Source organism: Peromyscus eremicus, chromosome 3 (assembly GCF_949786415.1).
Source record: "Peromyscus eremicus chromosome 3, PerEre_H2_v1, whole genome shotgun sequence".
NCBI classification, from domain to species: domain Eukaryota; kingdom Metazoa; phylum Chordata; class Mammalia; order Rodentia; family Cricetidae; genus Peromyscus; species Peromyscus eremicus.
Genome location: NC_081418.1, coordinates 138,219,521 through 138,242,992, shown reverse-complemented (window position 1 = coordinate 138,242,992; position 23,472 = coordinate 138,219,521). Strand labels below are relative to the sequence as shown.

Below are 23,472 nucleotides of genomic sequence, written 5' to 3'. Positions count from 1 at the left end.
GCACATGTCTACATCTATACGTTCTGCAACCTGCTGCATGTATATGGCATACATGTGGCACACACTCTGTGCATCTTGCTTTTTTTTTGGTGGGGGGCAGGGTTTCTCTGTGTAACAGCTCTGGCTGTCCTGGAACTCTCTTTGTAGACCAGGCTGGCCTTGAACTCACAGAGATCTGCCTGCCTCTGCCTCCAAGTGCTGGGATTAAGGGTGTGCACCACCACTGCCCAGCTGCATCTTTTTTTTTTGGTTGTAGTTAACATTGTCTATTAAGACTTCTTAACCTTGTTTACTGGTAATTGCTCTTTACCAGATAAATTTTTACATGATCCTGGGCCTATAGCATATAAATCAAGCATTTACTGACAATGAATGATAAAGAAATTTATTTAAAGGTGATTTTTCAATATACACATTTTATCATTTATTAATGACAATAGCAAATTTGCATACTAACGAGGTAGATGAGTGTGTATGTTTTTACAGAAAGAATTACATCTTGGTGGAATATTTGATGCTGCAAGACACAGAGCATCTTCAGTGTTTTCCAGAGTTGATCGATATTCTGATTTAATGATCGTCAATGCTGAGACTGCTGCTTCACACAACATATAGCACAGAAACAGCAGACGTCTGTTGAGGCCTCTTCGAGAAGTGATTGGAAATCCCAACCCAAAATTCACTTCACAGTTTTTTATGACATCCAAGTCAGCAACTCTAAGAGTAATTTTTAAAAACCAAACATTTTAATACAACACAATATGCTAATTTGACACTTAGGTACCACGGCGTGATGGTGGGAAAACACAAGAAGCCTTTGTTTTCCCTTATTAAACCATTATGTTTTTGTAAGAGCACCCAGTGTTGTATGTACATGAGATCACTGCAGTTCATAGCATCCAGTGGTCTCCAATCTTTTCCGGGATGCTACAGGCCCTCTTCTTTGCTGGTGTGTGCTGTGGCAGAGTGAGTAGGTCACATTGCATGTCTTGTGTTCAGAACCAAGTGTAGATGTAACCAACCATCTTATTAAATAAGAAGCACAGAACCAATGCAAAGAAGAAAGCCAAGAGATCAGAGCTAAGAGCCTTACCTGCCTGCTGCAGCTAGCCTATTCAGCCAAGAGACCTCTCCGAAAGAGACCTACTTCCTGTCTGTTTGTCTTTATATAGACTTTCTGTTCTGCCTTCTCATTGGTTGTAAAACCAACCACGTGACTGCCTTGACACTGTCTGTTGGCTGTATCCTTGAACACACAGAGATCTACCTAGCTCTGCCTACCAAGTGCTGGGATTAAAGGCGTGCACCACCAACGCCCAGCTTTTGCTATGGCTCTAATAGCTCTGACCCCCGGGCAACTTTATTTATTAACATACAATTAAAATCACATTTCAGTACAAATAAAATACCACCATAACCAAGGCTGCAGGGAAGTCACATGATGCCCCACAAGTGAGCTTCACCAGAATCACCTCAGCATCATTCCAGATTTCATTATGAATTAGTTTTTGGTCATTGTGCATTTAGAAGCCTTTTTCAGCCTCCACCATGTTCATATATGTGGAGTTCAGTCACAGCCTGTGGTTTAAGAAGCCTGGCTTTCTAATACTTTGAAAGCCAAGATGTCAACAGTGCAATATTGCTAACTAAACTCACACCTGATCTGAACTTCTTTTCACACAGATGTTCTTTCTTTCCCGGGATTGCACATTGCATTTCGTTGTTGGGTCATTTTAGGTCCCAGCCTGCCTCTGTTCCTCAGGTTTTCCTTGTTTCCACGAGCTTGGGAGGATTTAAAGGCCCAGTCAGCACTCCAGTCACTGTCACTTTGTGTGCATCTCATTTTCTCATAATGAGATTGGAATTATACATCTTGGGCGCAATTCCACAACAGTGACACTGTCCTCCTCAGAGTACAGTATCGGGGGCCATGAGGCCAGTGTGTGTTATTCCTGGTGATGTCACCCTTGATCACAAGGAGGAGGCCATGTCAACTGGTGCCCGAACTATAAAGCTGTAATTTCTTTTTTGAAATTACTAAGTGTTTGGAGGAGCCGATACTTGTGACACTAGACAAATACCCAGTTGTTCCTCGGACTTCCACCCAGTAATTTTAGCTAATCCGTCCACTGTGTTGCCTGATACAATGGTGTTTGTGTAAATGTAATTTTCTGTTTACTTCATTATTCTGCATTTATTAATTGTAATTCTAGAAGGAACCATCCTCTCTCACTTATTTATTTATTCACTTAGTTATTCTTATCATTACAGACTCATAAATATATAACACACTAAAAGCACGGGCAAATGATACATAATAAATCTGATATTTGTGCTGTGGATTCTGGCTGAATAGTTGCTTATGTTGTTCCAGTTACTCTTGCTATAATCTTTGGGACATCTTTCAGTTGGTACCTGTGACTGTTTGAACCGACATGGCTCCAGTGTTTTTATTTTTAAAGCATTGCTTATGTTCAAGCATTACAGAAAACTCTAGATTCATGCTCTGTCCCTGGAACCAGTCACTGCTATAAGGATCCCGGCTTTTGCTGGAGCCTGGGGTTTAGAAACCTGGAATCGGTCATTGCTCTAGAGGGCCCTGGCTCCTGCTCCTGTTGGAGAATGGCATTTAGAAATCGGGTTGCAGGCCCCAGTGTGCTTACTGCTGACAGGCTTTCATAGCTTCCAGGGCTTCCCAGAGAATAGATCTAGGAGACACCCGGCTGCCAACAAGGCCATGTATGTATCTATATTTATTTCTATCTATATTGTTAAAATTGTGAGTTTGTGCTGATTTTTAATTGCTTTTAATTTGGCAGCTTTGCAGCTGGCAAGAACTTGCGAAATCAAGTCCAAGCTGTCCCCTCGCCAAGGATAGTGACTGAGAGGATTGGGGATCCAGCTCGAGTGACCCAGGCAGTCAGAGGTAGGTTTGGGGCTGGAACTTGGGTTTCTGGATACCTGATGTATTCGTTATTTTTCTATTGCTGTGATAAAATACCATGACCAAGGCAAATCACAGAAGGAAGGGTTTATTTGGGGCTTATGGTTCCAGAGGGATAAGAGTCCATCACAGTCATGGCTCAGTAGTGTTGTAACAGGCAGGCATGATGGCAGAAATAGCTGAGGGCGCACATCTCAAATTGTAAGCAAAGAGAGCAAATTTGAAATGGTGCAAGGATTTTAAAGTCTCAAAACCTGCTCCCAGTGACATACTTCCTCTAGCAAGGCCATACCCACACCTTCCCAAATGGCCACCTACTGGGAATCAAGTATTCAAATACCCAAGAATATGGGGGAACACGTTATTTAAACCACCACACCGACAGCTTTTGACAGTAAGTGGATATGGTGCATTGAATAGTGCCCACCCTCTACATTGATATCTACTTGGAGCCTGTATGTTCTTCTAATTTGAAATAAGGGTCTTTGCAACCATAATCAAGCTAAGATGATCAAACCAATCCTATAGGGTTGGTCACACTGGATTAGCTGGTGATGGGTATTCATCTAAGACAGAAATTTAGGCACTGACACAAAAGGAGAATGCCATTTGATGACAGAGGCAGAAAGGAGTGATTCGTTACCAAGGACTGCCATCTACATCCACATCTGAGAGAACAAGAGGGAGGCTCTCCCAGCAGTTTCAGAGGTCTGGCTCTGTGGACATCTTGGCTGTCTGGCTTCTAGAACTGTGAGACATGAATTCTGTTGTTTGAGGTATCAGGTGGTGAGGGATCTCACACGGTGGAGCATCCGATGGTTATTGCTGTCTGTCCTCTGTGGACAGGAATATTCACTTACTGTCAAAGATGTCAGGTGTGGTGGTTTGAATAACAAGTCCCCCATATTCTCAGGCATTTGAATGCTTGGTCTCCTGAGTTGGATTCCCAGTCTTCTCAGTCACTATCCTCTGTGCAGTTCCTCACCTCTGGGTGCTCCGGGCTTTGAACCGAGGACAAGACTTCATGAGTGTGTGATTCTATGGCAGGGTACCCCTTCAGTGAAGTTTGTACTGGGGCCAACTGAGGATGCAAAGGGCTTGGATTTTTGCCTTCTGATGGTCCTCATCCCCTTCCCTTTCCCCAAACCTTAGTGCTATGAGGCTGGTCTCCTGCACCTTGTCTCTTGCCTTGCATGGCTCGAGGGCACCTTGCAGCAATTCTCCTTGCATCACATATATCTAGCTCATTCCTAAGATTCTCCTTGTGCCCTTTTCATGAGCACAGGCAGCCTGGGGCATCCTTTGGTGTGTGGTTCACTCTGTGCTCAAGACCCCCAGCCACTCACATTTGCCTCCAGGCTGAGCATGGCTCCAGGCTCTCCTGTCGTGACTGCCCTAACTGGGCCTTCCATGATGCCCTTGCTCAGCATTGCTCACCTGGCAGCTCTCTCACTTGGGAAGTAGCCTTTTTTATGTCAGCTTGTTTTGACTCACAGATTTGATTGAGCACTTCTGTAGGACAGGGGCCATGGTGTACCTCAAAGATGTTCCACTTGAATTGGTACGGGTTGTCTTTATACTGGTGGGGAGAGGGGAAGGAGGCAGAGGAACACCCACATCAGCATATCTTGTTGCCTTTGGAGTAGAAGAATCTAAGCTCTGTAAGGGTACCTTAAAAAAAAAAAAAAGCTGCAGTCTTACCACCCTGCATCCCGATAGCATATTCACAGCAAGGGCAAAGGCAGGGTAGGGACCAGGTGTCTGTGGCTTCCCAGCAGGCCTCTGCCAAGATCATCCTGTCCTGCTCTTTGCTCATTTCTCTGTCCAGATGGCTGGGGGAAGGCATGGCTGGCATCAGCTACGGTGATGTATGACCAACTGGGGCCAGAGCAGAAAGGGTCCAGACTATTAGGGGTGTCAGGCTGGGAAATCGGAAATTAAAGGCTGGAGCCATGGCCAGCAGAACCTCCCCCTGGTGCAGTATTCTGAGATCACCTGCAGTGGGCTTCATTACCAAGGGTACATGGGAGGGAAGGTCTGTTGGCAGGCCTTGGAGACAGATGGCTGCGGGCGCCAGCCCAGCCTAGCAGTGAACCTTTGGGCACTCAAGTCCTTCAGGCACAAGCACAAGAAACTTTCCTCCACTCTGAAGCCGTATGCCCCCTGGCAAGACAGGGTCCTCTCTTGGATCTCAGTCTTGTCATCTGTAAAGTAAGAATTGTGGACGAGAAGATCTTTCCGTGATCGCATCCTTGCCATAGCCTAGATTATGATCTACAGTCATTCAAGGTTGTGGCTGATAGTTAAGGGGGCAGGCCAAGGGGCCGAGTGATAGGTTGGAGCCCATTGGAGAAGGACAGCCTCTCTGTGGTGTCTCCTCCCCTCAGGGAGCAAAGGTCAGGAAGGCCTCATAGAGATGGGGGCCTCTGAGAGGCAGAAGAAAGGGGCTTTTCTTTGGCTCTTGTCCTTGGCGTTGTTTGTCATTCCATCCACCATCTGTCTACCACCCTCCATCTTCTTACAGGTGCTTATTAAGTGCCTGCTGTGTTAGGAGCACAGCTGTGAGGAAGACAGGTTCTAGACAAGCTGCCGCACATGCAGTTCATAACAACCAGACTCAAGGGTCAGGTGCCTCTGCGCACTGCCCTGCTGCCTCGCTGCCTCACTCTTCGCTTCCCTCCACTCTCTTCCATCCTCACTTCTTTGCTTCTGTGGCCTTTCTGTACCTCTTTAAGGCTGGAATTCTCTGGACTGCTGTTGGCCAGAAAGGTGAACTGTGCTAGCCCCTGGTGCTTCTCTGTGGTGGGACCACTGGGGGATGTGGGAGCCCACAAAGGTTTCCGAGTGAGATCTGAGCTTGCTTTACACAGCAGGGCTGCACTAGGGGATGGATTGACCACATGCATGGTTACCAGGTGTTTTTCCAAAAGTCTACAACTTGGCTGTGCTGGGGGGAGGTTTTTTGCTCTATCCCTTGACATTCCTTTAAAAACCCTTTAGAAGAGACAGAAGGGGCTGGTGGGTTTTGACCCAGGCCCTCCCGAGGCTGTCCTGCATCTCTGTCTTTCCTCTCACTGTCTACGTATCTCTTTCTATCTAAAAATTTCCCACTTCTCTCTGCTCAAGAGTACCCTGGTCATAAAAGTGGGCGCTGGTCCCCCACAGGGGGAGGAATATTGATGCCTGCATGCTTTATCAGTTTGTCCCATTTTAGGAACATCAGGTGGGAAAACATGAATGAGGGCACCTGGATGACACTGTGACTACAGCAGGTGCTGAGTTCAAGCTGACTTTCTATTCCTTCTCTTTCTTACCTTTCTGCTTGGGTTTGTGGGCTGGTGCTTGTGGATCCCGGCTGGAGATCAGGAAGGCCAGGAACTGTACAGTTCTCACTGCAGCCTGAAGCTAGGCAGGGCACGGAGCGTTGCCGGGCAGCAGGAGGTGGTACCCTGGACAGGATGCAGACCTTGAGCTAGGAAAGGCCAGGAGTCTGCCAGGGGCTAGAGAGAATGTCAGGCATCCCATGTATTCCAAGAATGAAGTGTGATGTGACAGCTGTCTGCTGTGTCCTGCTGGGTGTGGGAGCCAGAGAGACCCTCAGAAAAGAGGGTGGTTGGTGGGCCTGCAGGACCCTGAACCCTGGAGTTTTCTCACTCCTTTAGGGCTGCCACCAGCCCCTTCTCTCTCTGTCCTCTTCGGGTTCAGTGTGAGCTACCTTGGACCCCCTGCCCCCGCTTTTGCGGCCCATTGCTACACCTGTAGCAGCATTCCCCTAGTCTGCGTGTCTGGGGCTGTGCTCTCTGACTGTGTGTTGAGAACACTCACAGTGCATCTAGTGTTCCTGAGGAGCTGAACTTTTTGTTTCATTTTCCTTTGGTTAATAAAGTGTAAATATTATTGGCCACTTGCTCCAATGGATGCCTTCCTAGATGGCAATGCTACTACACACTGGTCCACCTGTGTGTGGTGTGAGGCGCCTTCTGAGATGTGTATTCATCACAAGATTGTACACATGTTGTACCTATTTGGGATGATAAAGGATGCCCTCTGTCTTATTAGACACACTTGGAAGCTGAGTGAAGGGTTGGCATGGGGGCACAGTACAAGTGCCCTGCATATGTGGGGGGCACTGCTGAGCCAGGCAGCCGTTACAATGGGGACTTCTTAGAAGAAAGGCCTTTAGGGCACTTGCCTCCGTGGTCACGGCTGAAGAAATTGATAGGACTGGAGGAAATGAACCCAAGTCTGCAGCACTCATTCAACAGATGGGGAAACTGAGGCTCACTATATAGTGGGTATTAGCATACCATCCTTTTGATTTCAAGAGCTACTCCGTGGCAGCCGTTTTTGGCAAACAAGGGAACTGGAAATTGAAGCCACAGAGGAACTGATAACTTGGTTTTAAGTCTGTGAAGATTCCCAAGTTTGGTTTGTAAAGGAGCATGTCTCCTGAGCCTCAGGCCCCCATCCACTCACATCGCAAGGCTGCTGTATTGCCGTATTTTCTTTTCTGGAGGCAAGGGTCCTGGTTTTGTCCTCCATGACCTGGAGTTGGCTGGTGAGTGGGAGGGCTATTAGGGGGTGCAGGATGTGTGAGAGGGCAAGGTCTCCTAGGGTCTTGGACATGTAGCCTTACTCTTTTGTGGCCTTGCTCTCTGTGGACTCCACAGACACCTGCCTGCCTCTGAAGGACCGGGAGGAATTGTGGAGCAGGGTCAAAATGGAGTCGCGTGCTCGCATCCCTCCCTTAAGGAGAACTGTGCAGAGGAGACCCTTGTCTCGCCTTCCTCTCCAGTGCCGGCTGGGACTCTGCCCAGCCAGGGAAGGGCCCTCCCTCCGTCCAGCTGTTGTGCACCCCAGCCCCTCCTCCACTGCTGCAGCTGTCCTGGCTCCATCAATCTCAGCCAAGGCTGCGGGGAGGATGGGGACAAGGAGAAGAGGGGCCTCTTGCATGTGTCTGGCTGAGGTAACTGGCTCCTGCTTCTAGGGGAAGTGTCTCCAGAGGGAGGAGGCTTCGGCGGGGGTGGGGGTGGGGTGGGGTCGTGGTGTTTCTGCCCCTGGCTCTTGAGTAAATCATGGGGTGTGGGTGGCTCAGCTTTCAGCCCCATGGCATTTGTTTTTCTGGGAGGTCATCTTTCTTTTTGGAAAAAAAAGTGAACCGTTAAGGGGCTTGGCATGCCCTGTGTTGCTGTGATTTCCATGAACATAGGAATGAAAGGGTTGGCGAGGAAAGGGCTGGGACCTTTGTTCCTCCTGGTCTACTAGTCTGGCTAGGTGAGGCTGTGTGTGACGTCAGACTCAGGTGTGTGACCTTCAGTAGGTACATTTTATCCCAGCCTGCACAGGGCCAGAGAGATAGACATCTGACCGGACACCAGCATCATGGTGTGTCTAGCCCTGCTCTGTTTCCTGAAACAGAGTCCTTAAGGACTCTAAGGACCTTGCATTCTCCCTGAACTCAAGAGCAAGATGAAAAGTAAAAGAGGGAAATAAGTCTTTCCTGGTCGGGCCTCATCGTATCCACCCGCAGTGTGGGGAAATGTGGCCATCTGCCCCATGCCGACAGGTAGCAGCATCATGGCGTCCTCTGGAAGGAAGGCTGTATGGGAGAATCATTTCTTTCCTTTCTCCTCCTTTGTTTCACCTAGTCCAAATGCAGGACCAAACAACTGTTAGTCAAGTAGTAGACATCAGTGATTCCAGGCCTGGCTCTGAGTTAGAGACATCTGGGAAGCTTGTCAATAATTCAGATTCCTGGGCCTCTGTCCCAGACCTCTGAGTCTGCAACCTGCGTCTTGAAAAACTTTGCCAATGATTTCCATGCAGAGTTAGGTTTGGGCTAGACCAGCTCTCCCATCTTCCAGGAGGAACCTCCCAGGAAATAGATTTTCATGAGTGTGTTCACTGAAACATGCTATCTTTTGAGACCCAATTGTTTCCTGAGCCGTTGTCCATGCATTCTGTGCTTTGTGAGTGTTGGTGTTCTAGACACAGCTCAGACCAAAGGGTGCAGACGTGGGAGTGGAATGCATAGTCTAGTTGTGATACAGACAAAAGAATCCACAGTTAAAATACAATGAGAAAAGTGGGCTGCTGGGGACCCTCACTGGGCTACTGCGTTCACCTGGTTCTTAGATGAGGGACAAGAGATGCCCAGGGAGACAGACTTGACTAAAGGCACCAGAGAGTTTGTTGTTTTTGTTTGTTTTCTTCTTTAAGGGGAGCCAGGAAGTGTTTCCTTTGGGAAAAGTGGTCACAGACCTCCAGATAGGAGGTGGAGGTGACAGGCAGTCCTGGCATTAGTCTTGGTTTCTGCCATGTGACTCCAGTGAATTTGTTCTTGAGTTACCGCTCTTGCCGGTGGTGCGAGGCTTCTACCCTGCTGACCTGTGCTGTCTGCTCAGGGCACACCATTTTTCTTCTCCCCTATCTTCCTGGGTCTTTTCGGTGAGGACAGTATGCGTTTGGACTTCTCAGACTTGCTGGGCCTTCTTAGCTGGGGGTTGCCTCATTAGTTAATTCCCACATCAGGGCAGACTTCAGTGTGCCAAGTTCTAGGCACTGCAGGAGAGAGGGTGGGTACCACCCCTTCACTACCCCAGGCTTGTTCAGGCCTTTGGGGAGCCAGCCCTCTTCTGTGCCTTTTAACTCAATATTCCCTGCACAGCCCCAGACACACTGCTGGAGCGCTCAGCACGCCTGCTTTTCTCAGGAAGCTGCCCTCACCCAAGCCTCCGTCCTCCGCTTGACATTAAACTCTGTCAACATTTTTTCCCCATGAAGTTCTTCCTCCTCCTGCACAGTCCCCAGTCTCCAGCCGGCTTCTCAAGCCAGGGACATGATTGGATTGCAGTTGCTAGCACTTCCTGGAGATAGGTCCCTGAAGAGCCATAAAAATCCAGGAGTGTTTCTGGCCACCTTTCCATGTAGATTGTAGCACACTGTCACACACCAGCAGAACACGTGTGTAGTTTCATGTGTACACTTATGTGTGCACGTGCACATGAGTGCATGCTCACTGTGTGTACTTAGCTTTGAGGGGACTTTCATACTGTGTTACCTATGCATTGTGTTTCTGGGTACCACTCTGAATTCCTTGAGCAGATTTTCTGACTCCAGGCTGTGGAGGCCAGCCCCCCCATACGTCATCAGAGTGGGCACTGAGCCCATGGCAGGGTGGATTTGGGTCTTGGCCACACTGCATTCCTGACATTCTTTTCTCACAGGAAAAGTGCCTGGAAATAACCCCGGGTTGGGATTGCCTGCGTACAGGAGGGGCTGAGGCTGCCACCCCGCCTTCACATTTGGTCCCTCTTGGCCCCTTCAAGCCCTTCCCTCCCACCTCCTCTAATGGCAGATGCAACCAGCTGGGTGGCCCATAGGGCTGCACATGTCCATCAATAGTTTAGTGACCTGACCAGCTCCACTGCCCTCTTCCCACCCTTGGTGGCTGCCACCCAGGTGCCCATTCCCGGGACTTGTTCTGCGCACGCAGATACTAACCAGCTGGGGTGGCAATGAGTGACATCACTCTCTCGTCCTTCCTTCATTACTTCCCTCTTCTTTACTTATTTAAAAAAGAAAATACCTCGAGCCAGCCTGTGGAACTGAACAGCGAACACTGGAGCAGTCAGGTATAAATGAATCTTCTTGCAAATGGAGCACCCCACAGGATTGGGGTTTGACGGGGCCTCTTGGCTCAGCCGGCTCTCAGCTCTCAAGGAGGTTCCATTCTCCTCCTGCTTTCATCTCCAGGGACTTCATAGTGGGAAATCTCTCCCCGGGGAGTCTGATCTCATTGGAAACTGGAGGCAAGGAAGTTTCTTCCTGTTTCCCAAGGTGCCGACTCTTTGTCACAGTGAGTGGAAAGGCACCCTGCCACCTCACAACCCCTCAGTGCCCAGTCAGCCAGGAAGCCGGTGCAGAATCAGTTCTTCTGGTTGTCCAAATGGCCCCAACACCCAGCTCCTCTCTTGCCAAAGGATTGGCTTGGTGCCACGACGAGCTTGGCTTTGGCATCTGCCTGACCCCTTGGTAGTCTTCCTGCCTTTCTGCCTCCATCTGTGTTCAGAGGCTCCCAGCAGCAGATGAGACAAACTGTATCTTGAATGAATAAAGGACAGTTGTGGAGACACAGATCATGATGTCACTGTGGGTCCATGGGTGAGATCTCTGCTGCTCTGGGCTATCTCTAGCCTGGAGGCCAGGCTCAGAGTCACTGTCTTTCGTTATACGGCATCAGAAGATGCACTGGAAACCACTGTGTAAATCACAGAGCCATAGAAGGTCCTATGCATGTGGCAGGTGGGGACCCGAGGGTGGCAAGAAGTCTGTGCCCAGTGTGGAATGCTGTGGCTCTTTGACAGAACATGGCTAGAGGGGCGTGCCTCCTTTGAAGCTCCCGAATCTGCCGATTGATGGATGACGCTCTTACTTTGTTCCTGACCCTGTAGCACTCCCACAGGCCCAAATGCTGCAAAGATTTCCCACCTAACTCTCACCACAGTCTGTTTTTGGATTGTGCTAGTTTATTTCAGGGTCAGAAGCAGCTGGGCATTAAAAAAAAAGTATTATTGTCTAAGCCACACTTTGTAGTAAGAGTGCAAATCAAAGAGATAGGAGAAAAGGCCTCGAAAACGATCATCATGATATCACGACAGAACTTTCCGTTAGTTCATGGTGCCTTCGGCTCACGCTTGCTTGCAAACGTGTTTCTGTAGTCATAATGTAGATAGGATTTTGCATTGTTTGCTTTATTTAATATTCTACCGCAGACTCCATAATCATCATATTTAGACTTTTAAATGGCTGCATAGAATCACCGAGTATTTTCCCAGTAGTTTGCTTAGATTTCACTCATCTAGATAACAGTGCAGGAAGATGTGTTAGTATACGTTGCTATGTGTGCATGTGTGTGCGTGTGTACGTGTGTGTGTGTGTGTGTGTGTGTGTGTGTGTGTGTACACACATCTCTTTAGTCTCTACTCTCCTTTGTGCTGTTTCTCTAGGACAAATTGAGAGGCCCGGCATTCTTTCATTCTTTCCTAGAGTAACGGAAGAGCTTACCATGGGCTGTTAAATACCGTCCGGAAGTCAGGTGCCTGAGAGCAGCCCCAGATTTAGCTCGGATCACAGTCTGATCAGTGTCTGTCCTCACAGACTGCCCTTGGGAAGTCAGTCTGGTGGCAGAGACCCCGTTTTAGAGGCTGGCAACTGCACTTTTGTTGTAGCTCTGGCTTTGAAGTCTTCTGGCCTTGGTGTCCAGATTGAGAATGTGTTGCTCGGCTGATTCAGGAATTCTTTTTCGTTTGTTTGCTTGAGGCAGGACTCCTGTAGCCCAGGCTGGTCTCAAACTTACTATGCAGCTGAAGATAGACTTGAATTCTTGATCTTCATCTCCTGTGTACTAGGATCAGTTACACCGTGGAGGCTAGAGTCAGTCATTCAGGGATTCTTCTGTGCACTTTCCTGTCTGATGTCATGGACGACCGCAGGAGAGATTACGCTAGCTTCTACCCACAGGGAGCATGAAGTCTCAAATGACTATGCCTCAGTGCATTCATCGACAATGAACTTGATGCAGGGCTGAGGACTCGGATAAGGGCTGCAGAGTGGCACGGCAAGGCCTGTGACAGACTGAAGCTGCTGCACATGCCCCGTCTGAGCACACTCCTGCTCTTCAGGTCCAGCTGGGTGTTTACATCAGAATGTGAGCCTGTCATTGCCAGGGCCTACATTGTTCTTTCTCCCTCCCTGTGCCTTGGTCTTCCTCTTCTGTAGCAGAATGCCCAAACCTCTAGTACACAACTGCAAATATTTGGCTATGTAAAAGAGGAGCTGGTGCTTAAAGTCCAAATGGGAAACATGATTCTTTTGTTTTAAATAAATACTTAAGCACAACTCAGTTCCTGCAAGCATCTGGGCTCCAGGTCTGTGCAGTAGAAGTTGCCGCCGCTGTGGACCTTCAGCCAAGCTCTCATTCTCCTCGTCCTTCTCAGGAATCAGTACCCGGGTTTGGGGTGTCAGTGGTCAAACGTGATCACAGGGAAATACCCTCTGTAGAGGACTTTGTAGCCAGGCCTTCCCTAGCCGTCTGCTGACATGACATGGTCAGATAAACACAGTTGGAATTTTCCAGGATTTTTGGTTCCCAGGATCTTCTGTTTTTCAGGGGAAGTTTGAACTCTTGATTTTCAGGGAAAATCTCCTGGTCTGATTCTAAACAACTGGCATTTAAAAAACAAAACAAAACAAACAAACAAACAAAAAGGTGCATACTGAATCAAACTTGTCTGTGTGCTGAGTCTGGTCTGGGGGTGTCAGTCTGTGACCCCTGCTTGGTCTTTTTGGTAAGTTGTTAGGTTGAACATAAAGCAATAAAATTAATAGAAAGTCATGGGAGGTGGAGGGAGGCAACGTCCTCATAGCATTGAAGTCCTGGTCAGTGGCACAAGTGAGAGGAAGCCAGCCAGGCTGTTGTGGAGAGGCCACAGTGGGACAGTGTGTGTGCTCTGAGATGTTCTGTGGATCGTCAGGGGTCGCTGCACCTGTGGAGCTGTGGAGCTAACATGTCATGAGGAAGTATTCCCTCTGTGCCTGTTCAGAGGTGATAAAGAGATAGGCATGTCTGTGGTTGTCTGTCTGTCTGTCTGTCTGTGTGATACCACATGTCTCTTTTCTAGTCCCATTGAGTAAAGCTAGGCATTGCTTGAGCAGCCTCTTGAGGCCAGGAGTTGGATCTGGGAAGACCAGATGGGGCAAATGTCCTGGAATATCCCCTGCCCAGCTCTCCATCTTGCTGTGAGGGAATTGTCCCCATTGGGTAGTTAGTGAGTATTTACTGCAGGCACTCAGGCAATTGCCAGCTCCTCCTCCCAGCACCCCTCTGAGATCTGCAAGAAAGATAAAGGGGTGTCTGTCTGAGGTGCTTTGAGCTCCTCAGGAAGCAGAAGGGACTTGAAGACACTGTGTATTACTCCACAGCTTCCCCAGATGACAGCTATGACATACGAGCCTAGAGATACTTAAGAAATATGGTTTGTGAGGGAAGTAAACACTCTGTGTTATTTATTATTTATTAAGAAAACAAAGCTTTTCCCAGCTGGGAGGTTTCAGATCACTGACAGTGTCAAGTCCAATTTCCCTCCATTAACAACAGGTCGCATTTCCTGCTGTGTTTGTGCCCAAGACATGACTCTGGTGTGCCTTGGCCATTGGAGGGCTTCTGGAGAGAAAGGGACTGTGGATAGAGGGCTGCAAAGCAGAGCAGCGCAGACCCATTGTTCCTAATGCTGGACCCAGTGCTCTGGGATAGGGGCGAGTTTAGCCACATCCTCTTTATGGGGCAGAATCAAGGTGAGACTTGAACATGGCTTCCAGGCGTCACTGGAGTCCAGGGATCCAGTGACAGCATGGGGAGAATAGTGGGGGCCAGACGAGAAGGTGGGACACCAGAGGAGAGGGGCCGGGTTCAGGGCCTGTTGAGTTGAGGTCTGGCCAGCCCAAGGGCCAGCTTTGCCTTGAGCAACTGCAGTCCTGTAAGACTGGTTCCCTGGTATGTGATTCTCTCCCAGGGAGCTTATTGGCAAGCTGGTAAGGTGGGGAGGGAGAGAGTTTTATTGTTTCCTCTAATTCAGGTAAGTGTGGCATAGGCTTTGAAGCCAAACAGATCCGTTTCAGTCTTCACTTCATGGCCTTGGATGATCGCTTTAACCTCTGACCTCCAGGCACTCCATCTATAAAGTGGAGACTGACGCTTACTTCCTGGGGTGTTCTAGGAGGTGTGAAAGCTAGCCTGGTTCTCGGACACGTAGCAGGCACCCCGTGGCTGGGAGCAGCTGCCGCTGTTGTCAGGGCCGACCAAGACCGTGGCACCTGTAGATGTCCTGAGTCTTGAGCTTCACCCAAACACTCCTCCACTCTCAGGCCTCGTTTGCGCCTCCTCTGGGTGAGGTCTGTGCCGGCAGACGTTGGCAGGAGGACCGCTCTCCAGGACACATTCACGCCTGCATCCCTGCCTGCCATGTGATTGTAACAGGGTACTGAGGGAGCTGCACCCCCTGATATAAATCAGGCACCAGAAGGAACCAGAGCTTTTGTTCTCTAGGCCTCTATTGTGTCTCTCTCACCTCCCCTACCCCTCCCCTCTATCTCAAAAAAATTTTTTTTTTTTTTTTTTAATAATAAAGAAGAGAAGGAATGGAAGAGATGAAGGGCTGTCAGCACCAGATCACAACACGGGCTCCAGGAGTTGGCGGCTTTTCAGTGCCTGCACAGAATTCCCTCTCCTTGCTTTCCTCAGCTCAGCCTAATTAAGATAAATCGGAGTGCACCCCTGGAAAGAGTTCCCGCATCCCTGCCACCCATCGCAGCCCTCCCTCCAGCGCTCTGCCAGCGCCCGCCCTGTCCCTCAAAAGAGACCCCCAAAGCGTCCAGCCCATTGCCCCCTGCTGTGGTCGAAGTCACCTGTCCCCAGCACCCCTTGGGTGACCTCCCACTCCTGCCCTGGAACCTGCAGAGGGTCCCTGTTGCTTGTCTGCAGGCCGCCTTCCTCAGTGTGGCATGAGGCTCTTCAGAGCTTGACCTTGGCCTGCCTTTGCCTGCTGGTCCCCCGCGGTGCCTTGTAGACAGCATATGCTTCCGCGGAGCGGCCAACTCTGTTTCCTGCATGGGTCTGGAAATTACCTGCCTTTGTGCCTCTGGTCACATGGCCCGTTGGCTTGGAAAGCCTTCATCCTGGTGGGATTAGGGCCATTCTTGAGGGATTAGTTGGAGTGCCAACTCCTCCAAAAACTGTATCTTGCCCAGGAGCGTGCTCTTGCCTTGCCTGGCACACAACGGATTCAGCATTAGTGCTGAATTTGCTCACGGGGCCTCCACTGTCCCTGGGAGGGTCTCTTCCAGGGCCTCCTCAGAGCCTGCTTGTCTGTGTCCCCTCAAGCCGTGGAGCACGTCTGCACTCTAATTACACATGATCTAAGTTCCTCGGTATTTCTCTCTTGAAGTTGCACGTTCTGTTACTTTCCCAGCATTGTTTGTTCTGTCTGTGAGCCTCAGCAAGGGCAGTGAGAGGGTGGAGCAGAGCCTCTGCTCCCGGCTCTGCCCTGACCAGCTGTGGGCCTGGCGAGGAGCCATCCTCATCAGGGTCTCAGTTCCCCACCTGTAAAGCCAAGGGTAGGGCTTAGCTGGCTCTCGGGTTTGTGGGTGAGATATCATGAAGACATAATTTGTATATCACATGTTTCTTGCGCTTTGTGGACTGAGTTGTGCCCTCCAGATTCATAGGTTCAAGGCCTAAGTCCCTGTCCTTCAGAATGTGACTGCATCTGCAGAAGGGGTCTTCAAAGATGTAGTGATTCAGGGTAAGTGAGGTCCTGAGGCTGGGCTCCAGTGTGATTGGCGTCCTTACAAGAAGAGTATGACGTCATAAGAAGAACCGTGGGAAGGTGACTGCTGTGGAGGAGCGAGGGACAGCAGGTGAGACAGGCCTCTCGAACGTCGAGCTTGGAGTCCATCTCCAGAGCTGTGGAGAGAACGGACCACCTCTGTTGTTGAAGCTCCTCTGGTGCCTTGTCACGGCAGCCCGGACAAAATGATGGGTCTGTCTAATGTCCGCCTCCCTGGCTTGGTGTGTTTAGTTATGTAGGTGTTGCCTCGTTTCTGTCACCCCCAAAAGAAGCCTTGTGTTTTTATTTCCCTCAGTCCTTACCCCAGCACATCTCTACACAATGTCAAATCTGCGTTTTGTCTCTGTGGATTGCCTCTTCCGGTCTTTTGTCCTGTTGTTAAGGATGATCTGTTTGTAGCATATACCAGACCTCTGTTCCTTTTCACTGCTGAGTATTATTTCAGTCTATGGACATGCCCAGTTTTATTGAACTGTTTATCACTCCCTGGACTTTTAGATTATTTCAAGTTTTTTTCTTTTATGAACGAGGCCGCCTTGAACACTTATGTACAGGTTTTTGTGTGGTAGGTAGGCATGTTATCACTTCTCTTGGGCCTATACCTAGAAGAAGAGTTGCCTGATAAGTCTATGTTAGCTTTTTGAAGAAGCCCAGGCTTCTTTCTGAAATGGTTGGGGTGTTTTACATTCCTGCCAGCAGTGCATGGAACACTCTGTTACAGTGTATCCTCACCAGCAGTGTATGGAACACTCTGTTACAGTGTATCCTCACCAGCAGTGTATGGAACACTCTGTTACAGTGTATCCTCACTGGCTACCGTCTGACTTTCAGGACCACCCCAGTAGGACTGAAATGGTACTTCATTGTAGATAAGCGCTTTACCGAGCTACGCTTTCAGCCCCTCAGTATGTTTTCAGTTTGCATCTCTGTGATGAGTGATGTTGAGCATCCATTTGTAGACCTATCTGCCCCTTGCTGTTTGGAATCCTTTTCAAAATTGGCTGCTGGTTTTGTTATTATTTGGTTCCAAGAGCTCTTTGTATGTTCTGATTATGGACTCCCAAACAAGTCTCTAACTTGCAAATATTTTCTCATGTTCTGTGGTTGTCACTTTCTTGATGACCCACCCTATTTACCCCTGGAGCCTTTAACCTGCCGTCGGAGGAGAAGCGGGCGTGGCCCGTGGCAGCCCTCGGAAGCTCCGCAGCCGCTGCACAGCACACTTCTGGGATGAGGTTTTTTTGTACTTCTGTGTTTGTTTAACTTGTTCTTCACAACTCCCAGAGTGGTGCTGTGTGCAGCTGGATGCTGAATAATTGATTCAGGGGACAGTGAAGGTCAGAATGAGGAGCTCCCATCACAGCAGAGGTGTTCCTGTCTCAAGAGACCTGCTGGAACCAACAGCTCAGAGCCTGTCAGCCCTCCACTTACCTTGGAGAGAGGTCTGAGGGCCCCAGAGTCCGGTGGATGGTCCCTTGTAGGTGCCCAATGGGGCTGCGGAGGTGGTGACAGCGCAGACCAGAGGTAATGAATGTTCGGGAGAAAAGAAAAGGGATTTTCAGCTTTCTGGCTCCTTAAATCCAGCCCTGCTTTCGGGCCAGAGAAGGGCCATTTCCTTCCCCTCAGCACTTTCTTGGCGGAGCTGATAGGTCCCCTGGGTGGATTTAAGGGAAGTTAGTGAGTCAAGTTATGGTTACTCCAGGCTCTAGGCTACACGCTGCCCTTCTCTCCCTAGACCTCTTCCGCTGAGGCTGGGAGCTCAGCCTCCCCACCCAGGTGATGTTGGGGATCGAGCAGCCTGTTGGCTAACCTACTAGTGGAGGGCAAGAGAGGACAAAGGGCTCCGCCTTCCCCTCTGCAATTGCCCGTGGGAGGGGAAGGTCTAGGTATTGATGGATGGCTGCAGTTGTCCAGTGCCCAAGTGTTTTCCGTGAGTGTCTTCCCATCCCTTTCCATGGTCTCTCGTCCATCAATGTAAAGTATTCCCATGCTCCTTTCTGCTGCCCCCCTGCTGAGTCCTCGGCACCTGGGACTGCCTGGTGCTACCTATCAGTTGATGCATGAATGAATGCCTTTGTCAAGCTGTTCTTCTCGAGTGTTATCCAGGAGCCCTGCACTCACATTTGGTGACTTTTTCATCTGCGCTCTCTTGTTTCTGCCTCTGACTTGCCACTACCTCACTCTGGTAGAATGTTTGCGCATACGCCTTTATCTCAGAATTGAGACGTAGGACAGGGTCTGTGTTCTTCTGTGCCTTACTCCATTTCTTTCCTCTCCACTCTCTTGCACCTGCCTACTGTGGACATTTGCCACCCATGAAGCTTACTCTCCGTAGCACCCTCGGGATAGTGGTCTGCCCACAGTCTTGTGCTACCCAGAGGGCTCTCCTGGGTTTCACATCCTGGAGTGGGAAATGTCTATGAGAGATGGATGTCAGTGTGCAGTGTTCTCCATCCATCGTGTAGGATTTGCATATCTCTGTGTAGCTAGCATCAACACGACCGTGTTCAGAAGGTATTACATTTGACTCTTGGCAGGAAGAACGGGAGCTGATAACACGTGGTGGTAATCCCTTGTTCTGCCCTGGAGGATGCAGAAAACCTCTGGTGTGAGCTGCCGCCTTGGGGAGGTTAGAGGCTCACTGCTCTCATTGATGTCCTGATGTGTTTCTTGCTCCTGCAGCTCTGTTCTCTCTGCAGCCCTGGCTAGCCCTCTGCCACAGGTCCCGGCCTGTAGTGTGGTGCTGAGCTGGGATGGGAGCCGGGGGGGGGGGGGGGGGGGAAGAAAGGCACTGAGATGATCAGCTGTAGTGCCCGTGGACGAAGGCCCCTGAGGTGGGGCTGTAGTGCTCATTTACACAAAGGCCCTACTGGGAGCAAAGGGAGGAAGGAAGCGATGACCATGCTTTATACGGAGTGGAGTGTTCTCTGTCCTGTGTCCTGCTGTGGGGATGGTAGCCTCTGGTTCTCACTGTTGTCCTGGGAGACCAGCTTATGTCCGTTTTTGGACCCAGAGTCTGTGAAGCAGAAAGGAAGGTGGAGTTTTGCTGAAGTCAGCAGTGGGGCAGGAGGGAGCTCGCTTTTCCATAGGCGGCTCGGAGCCTGGTCAGCTGTGCTCATGGCGGGCATTTGGTGTGTGCTTTTCCAGTAAGGAAGGGACAGATACGCCGTGAATAATGGCAGATTTGAAAGAGAAGTAGAGGCCTGGAGGCTGTGCCCAGATCTCCCTGCTCTTCTTTACTTTTGGGTTCTCTTTCTTCTCCTCCTGCAAGATTAGCTATCCTCCCTGACTCTACACTTGCCTCAGGATGGTAAGGGGACATTGTTGCCACTGAGGGCAGGTGGCATTTTTGGAGTAGGGTGCTAGGTAGGGATGCCTTCTGGAAGAGTCGTGCAGCAACACCGGGTGGCAGACACTTGGTTACACAGCCCAGTCCTCTGCTGGACGTAGAAGTTGCTGATGGGTGGCCTTGCTCTCCCTGCTATGTCCAGGTTCAGCCAGCCCAGCCTACAGCCAAGGTGGCATTTTGGATCAAGGAGGCTTCTTGGGTGTAGAGAAGAGCGTTAGGCTGGCAGATCACAGGAGGGAGCTGAGTCGGCTTTTCCATCTCTGCTGTGCGACCTTGGGATAATCCCTGGACATTTCAGAGCCTGGAACTTCCTGGCATCTCAGACCCCTTAGGGCCCTGAAATTCTAGGATTCTGCGGTTCACTCATGGGGAGGGTGTCTTCAGCTTGTGGCCCTGGCTACGGAGCGGCGGGATTAACCTCCAGGGTCAGCGAGCTTGCAGAGTGCAGGAAATGCCTGTGTGTGATCCGTTTTTGGTCTGAGACAGGTGGTGGAGCTGGAGGAGGGGAAGTCCGCTCACAGCCCGGGCTGGGGGAAGGGAGGCTGAACTCAGCCACTCCTTTCTCCTGATGGGTCTTCAGGCCCCAGTGCTCAGGCCTAGAGTGAGGGGGTCTTAGCAGAGATGCTTTGCCAGGCCAAGTGCTTGTTTGCTGTTCATGTTCCTCTGAGGTCAGGAGAGGGGGGATGTCTTACTCCTGCTGGGAACTGGGGCTCGCTCACTCATTTTTCAGCAAACTTTGTCAAATGCCAATCCCTTGGGCAGGTGCTGCTCTTTGTACTCCAGTGTGACCTCCAGAAAATTACTTCCTCTGAGCCATTATTCCCCATGCTCCTTTGTGTTAGGTCCAGGGGGATTTACAGCGTCAGCACATCCGCCCCTTGGTCAGCGCTGCACAGTTGGGGCAGAGTCGGAGTCTTCTCTCCCCATTACAGAGAGGAGACACTGAGGCCCAGCGGGAGATCCTAGCAGAGCTGATTCTGCAGACTGTCAGGGAGATAGGTGCCTGCGTCAGGGAACTCCCCAGGCTGCACATGAGCCCTCGTCGATCTGCTGGAGTATTTGTGAGGCGCCTGTGAGATTAGCTACTGAGCAGAGGTTTATTTATGATGATGCCTAAAATTCTCATCTTGTTGCCTGCTGGAGTCCGCTCCCATCCTTGGTGGGGCTAGACTCCCAGGGGGGTCATAAGTCTCCCTCCCAAGCAGCCTGTATGTGGGTCATGTTTGAGGGCAGCATTCTGTGGAGGATGGTCCTCAAGGAGGACCTGTGCTAGGGAGGAGGTCAGCTTTGCCAGTCCGTAGGCTGGGGAGGAAGTGACCAGTGTAGGAGTGACAGACAGCCCAGTCAGAGCGACCCTCAAAATACTCTTATTTGGCCACTTTGTTGTGGAACAGATAGATATATTTGCCATTCAGGACTCTGGTGCTGAAAATAAAGACCCAACATGGGCAGGGCAGGGCATCCAAGCAATGGCAGCTGGAAGTACACTGTCTTTTTTTCCCCCCAATAGTTTTAATTTAGTGTACATGTAGATTTTAATTTTAATGTGTTTAGCTATTGGAAGCACCAATACTGCCTTTCTTTAAACAAATGTTCCATATTTTGTACTTTTCACTAATTTGGGAAGGATTTCTTATTACTGATTAATGAGGTTTTACTAAGAATAGGATCAAAGCATTACACTATGGAGCCCGGGTCCGTTCCGTGGAGATGAAAAACACCAGTTGTTGCACACAGATACGATCCGTGATCAGCCTCATGTGAATTGCTTAGTCTCTCTTATGAAAGGGTTACAGGAGTGAGCAGATGGATTGAAAGTGGGAAGTTGTCTTGATTTTCTGTCCAAGGATAACATACTCTCCACAGTTCGGCATTCGGTGAGTTTTAATGAAGTGAACACATCCACAGGTCCCGACTAAGGGGCAGTATCAGCACCTTCACATGCACCCCACACTGTTCTAGCCATTCCAGGTCAAGGGTAACCATGGCTCGGACAGTGAAATCATAGATTTGCCTGTGAACTCTGTAACTAGACGTGCTGTTTGCTCTCCTTTGTATCTGGCTTTAAAAGAACAGTTTTAAACCAAGAAGATTCGTCCATGCAGTGAGTGTCTGGACCCTCTTTCATTGCCGTATATCCTTGTGCCGTGGGTCGAGATCACAGTGATTGAGTCTTGTTTGTTCTCTTGCTGAACATTTTGGTCATTTTCCAGATTTGGGTTATTTTGAAGAAATGCTTCTGTGAAGATTCTGACGTATCATATTTATCAGCGCCCCTTTCTGTTGGTGGACTGCTGAGGGCAAGTACTGAGATGTAGACTATGGGTCTCTGCTATTCCACTTTTGTAGATGTTACTGGTTTTCCAGGGTGCTACCAAGCCATGCCTTTGACAGCAGTGCTGGACAGATGTGGAAGGCCCGTGTCCATCAGCTCTTGGCAGTTTCTCTTGCTCCTGGTTTAGCCATTCCTGGTTTAGCCATTCCGGGGTTATATTGTGCCATCTTGCCACTGCTTCTGCTAGTTTCTCTGAAGGCCAACGAGGCTGAGAACTAGGACTCTTTTCCCTGGAGGTGGTGACTTTGCCAGACAGATGAAAACCTGAGGTGTAATTTTGGGGTGACTTATAACTCATGTCAATGAATTATTGGTCATCTGGGAGTAGAAAACACTGTATGTGGAAAGGTAGGCATGCTTATTATGCTCTCTTGTGCCTGCCTTCCTGCTTCATGGTCATGGTGGTGCTAGGCACACAGATACTCAGTACAGGGTAGTGGTTTAGACTAGGCACACAGATACTCAGTACAGGTAGTACAGTTTAGCTTGAGAGGAATGATGGAGTTGTGCTGGGGTGGATGTGGGGCTTGGAGCTATTATTGAGGCATGTATCACTCCCAAAGTGTGCTCCATGTCCAAGTAGCTGCTTCAGAAGTGTGGTGAGCATGGCTTTCTTTGGCCTCCTGGATAAGCTTAGGATCACAGGGACTAGGAGCCACTGGGATCAGTATGGCCATCTACTGGACCTTGGGGACCAAGGTGAATGGCATTTCCTCCAGGGGCCTTGGCTGGCGCCCCCTGGTGGGGATAACTTGGCATTGCACCCATTTGCACAGATGACTCTCCTGGGCCCTTCCTGCTGGTGTTGGTGGTTCTCTGGGCCACAGTCACAGGCATTTTCTCGGGAAGACTGAAGTCAGCAGGACTTTGTGAATGAGGGCAGAGCCTGGGGTCCAGAGAAGAGCAGCACTCAGAGGAAGCCCTCCTGTACACAACCTGCATGGAAAGGTGCCTTAGAAACTTAGGCCCGGGCTGGAGAGATGGCTCAGTGGTTGAGAGCAGAGGACCCAAATTCAGTTCCCAGCACCCACACTGGGCAGCTTACAACCAACCATCTGTAGTCCCAGCTCCATCAGGATCCAACACCTCTGGCCTCTGCAGGCAGCTGCACTCATGGGCACACCCCTACCCCTCACCACTCACATAATTAAAAACAATAGAAATAAATCTTACAAAAAGAAGCTCAGACCTGGGCCCTCCAGGACACCAGCTCAGCTCCTTGCAAAGCTGGGCTAGCATCAGCCACCCTTGGCAGAGAAGCCTTTCCTCATCACTTTATCATTGGGAAAAATCTTCACTAACTCTTTCCAGCTGCCTCAAGTCTTTAGTTGATAAGGCCTTCATCAGAATCACTCCTCTGGCCCTCTTGCATATATGCTTCTTTCAATTCAAGAGCAAGAGAGGAGCCAGCCCGGGCACGATCCCAAGTGTGCCTGAT

The 23,472-nt window shown here is 49.8% G+C and overlaps 1 protein-coding gene across 3 annotated transcripts in view; it reads left to right on the top strand.

Moving 5' to 3' along the window:
* Tspan9 (tetraspanin 9) overlaps positions 1–23,472 on the top strand; it is a 182,266-nt gene that overhangs the window by 58,117 nt on the left and 100,677 nt on the right. For all 3 annotated transcript variants that reach the window (XM_059258662.1, XM_059258663.1, XM_059258661.1), the window contains one exon: positions 2,820–2,926. Coding sequence is in view for 1 of the 3 variants with exons in the window: in XM_059258661.1 (XP_059114644.1) it covers positions 2,820–2,926 (107 nt within the window). In the remaining 2 variants the exon portion in view is untranslated. The remainder of the gene's footprint in view (positions 1–2,819; positions 2,927–23,472) is intronic.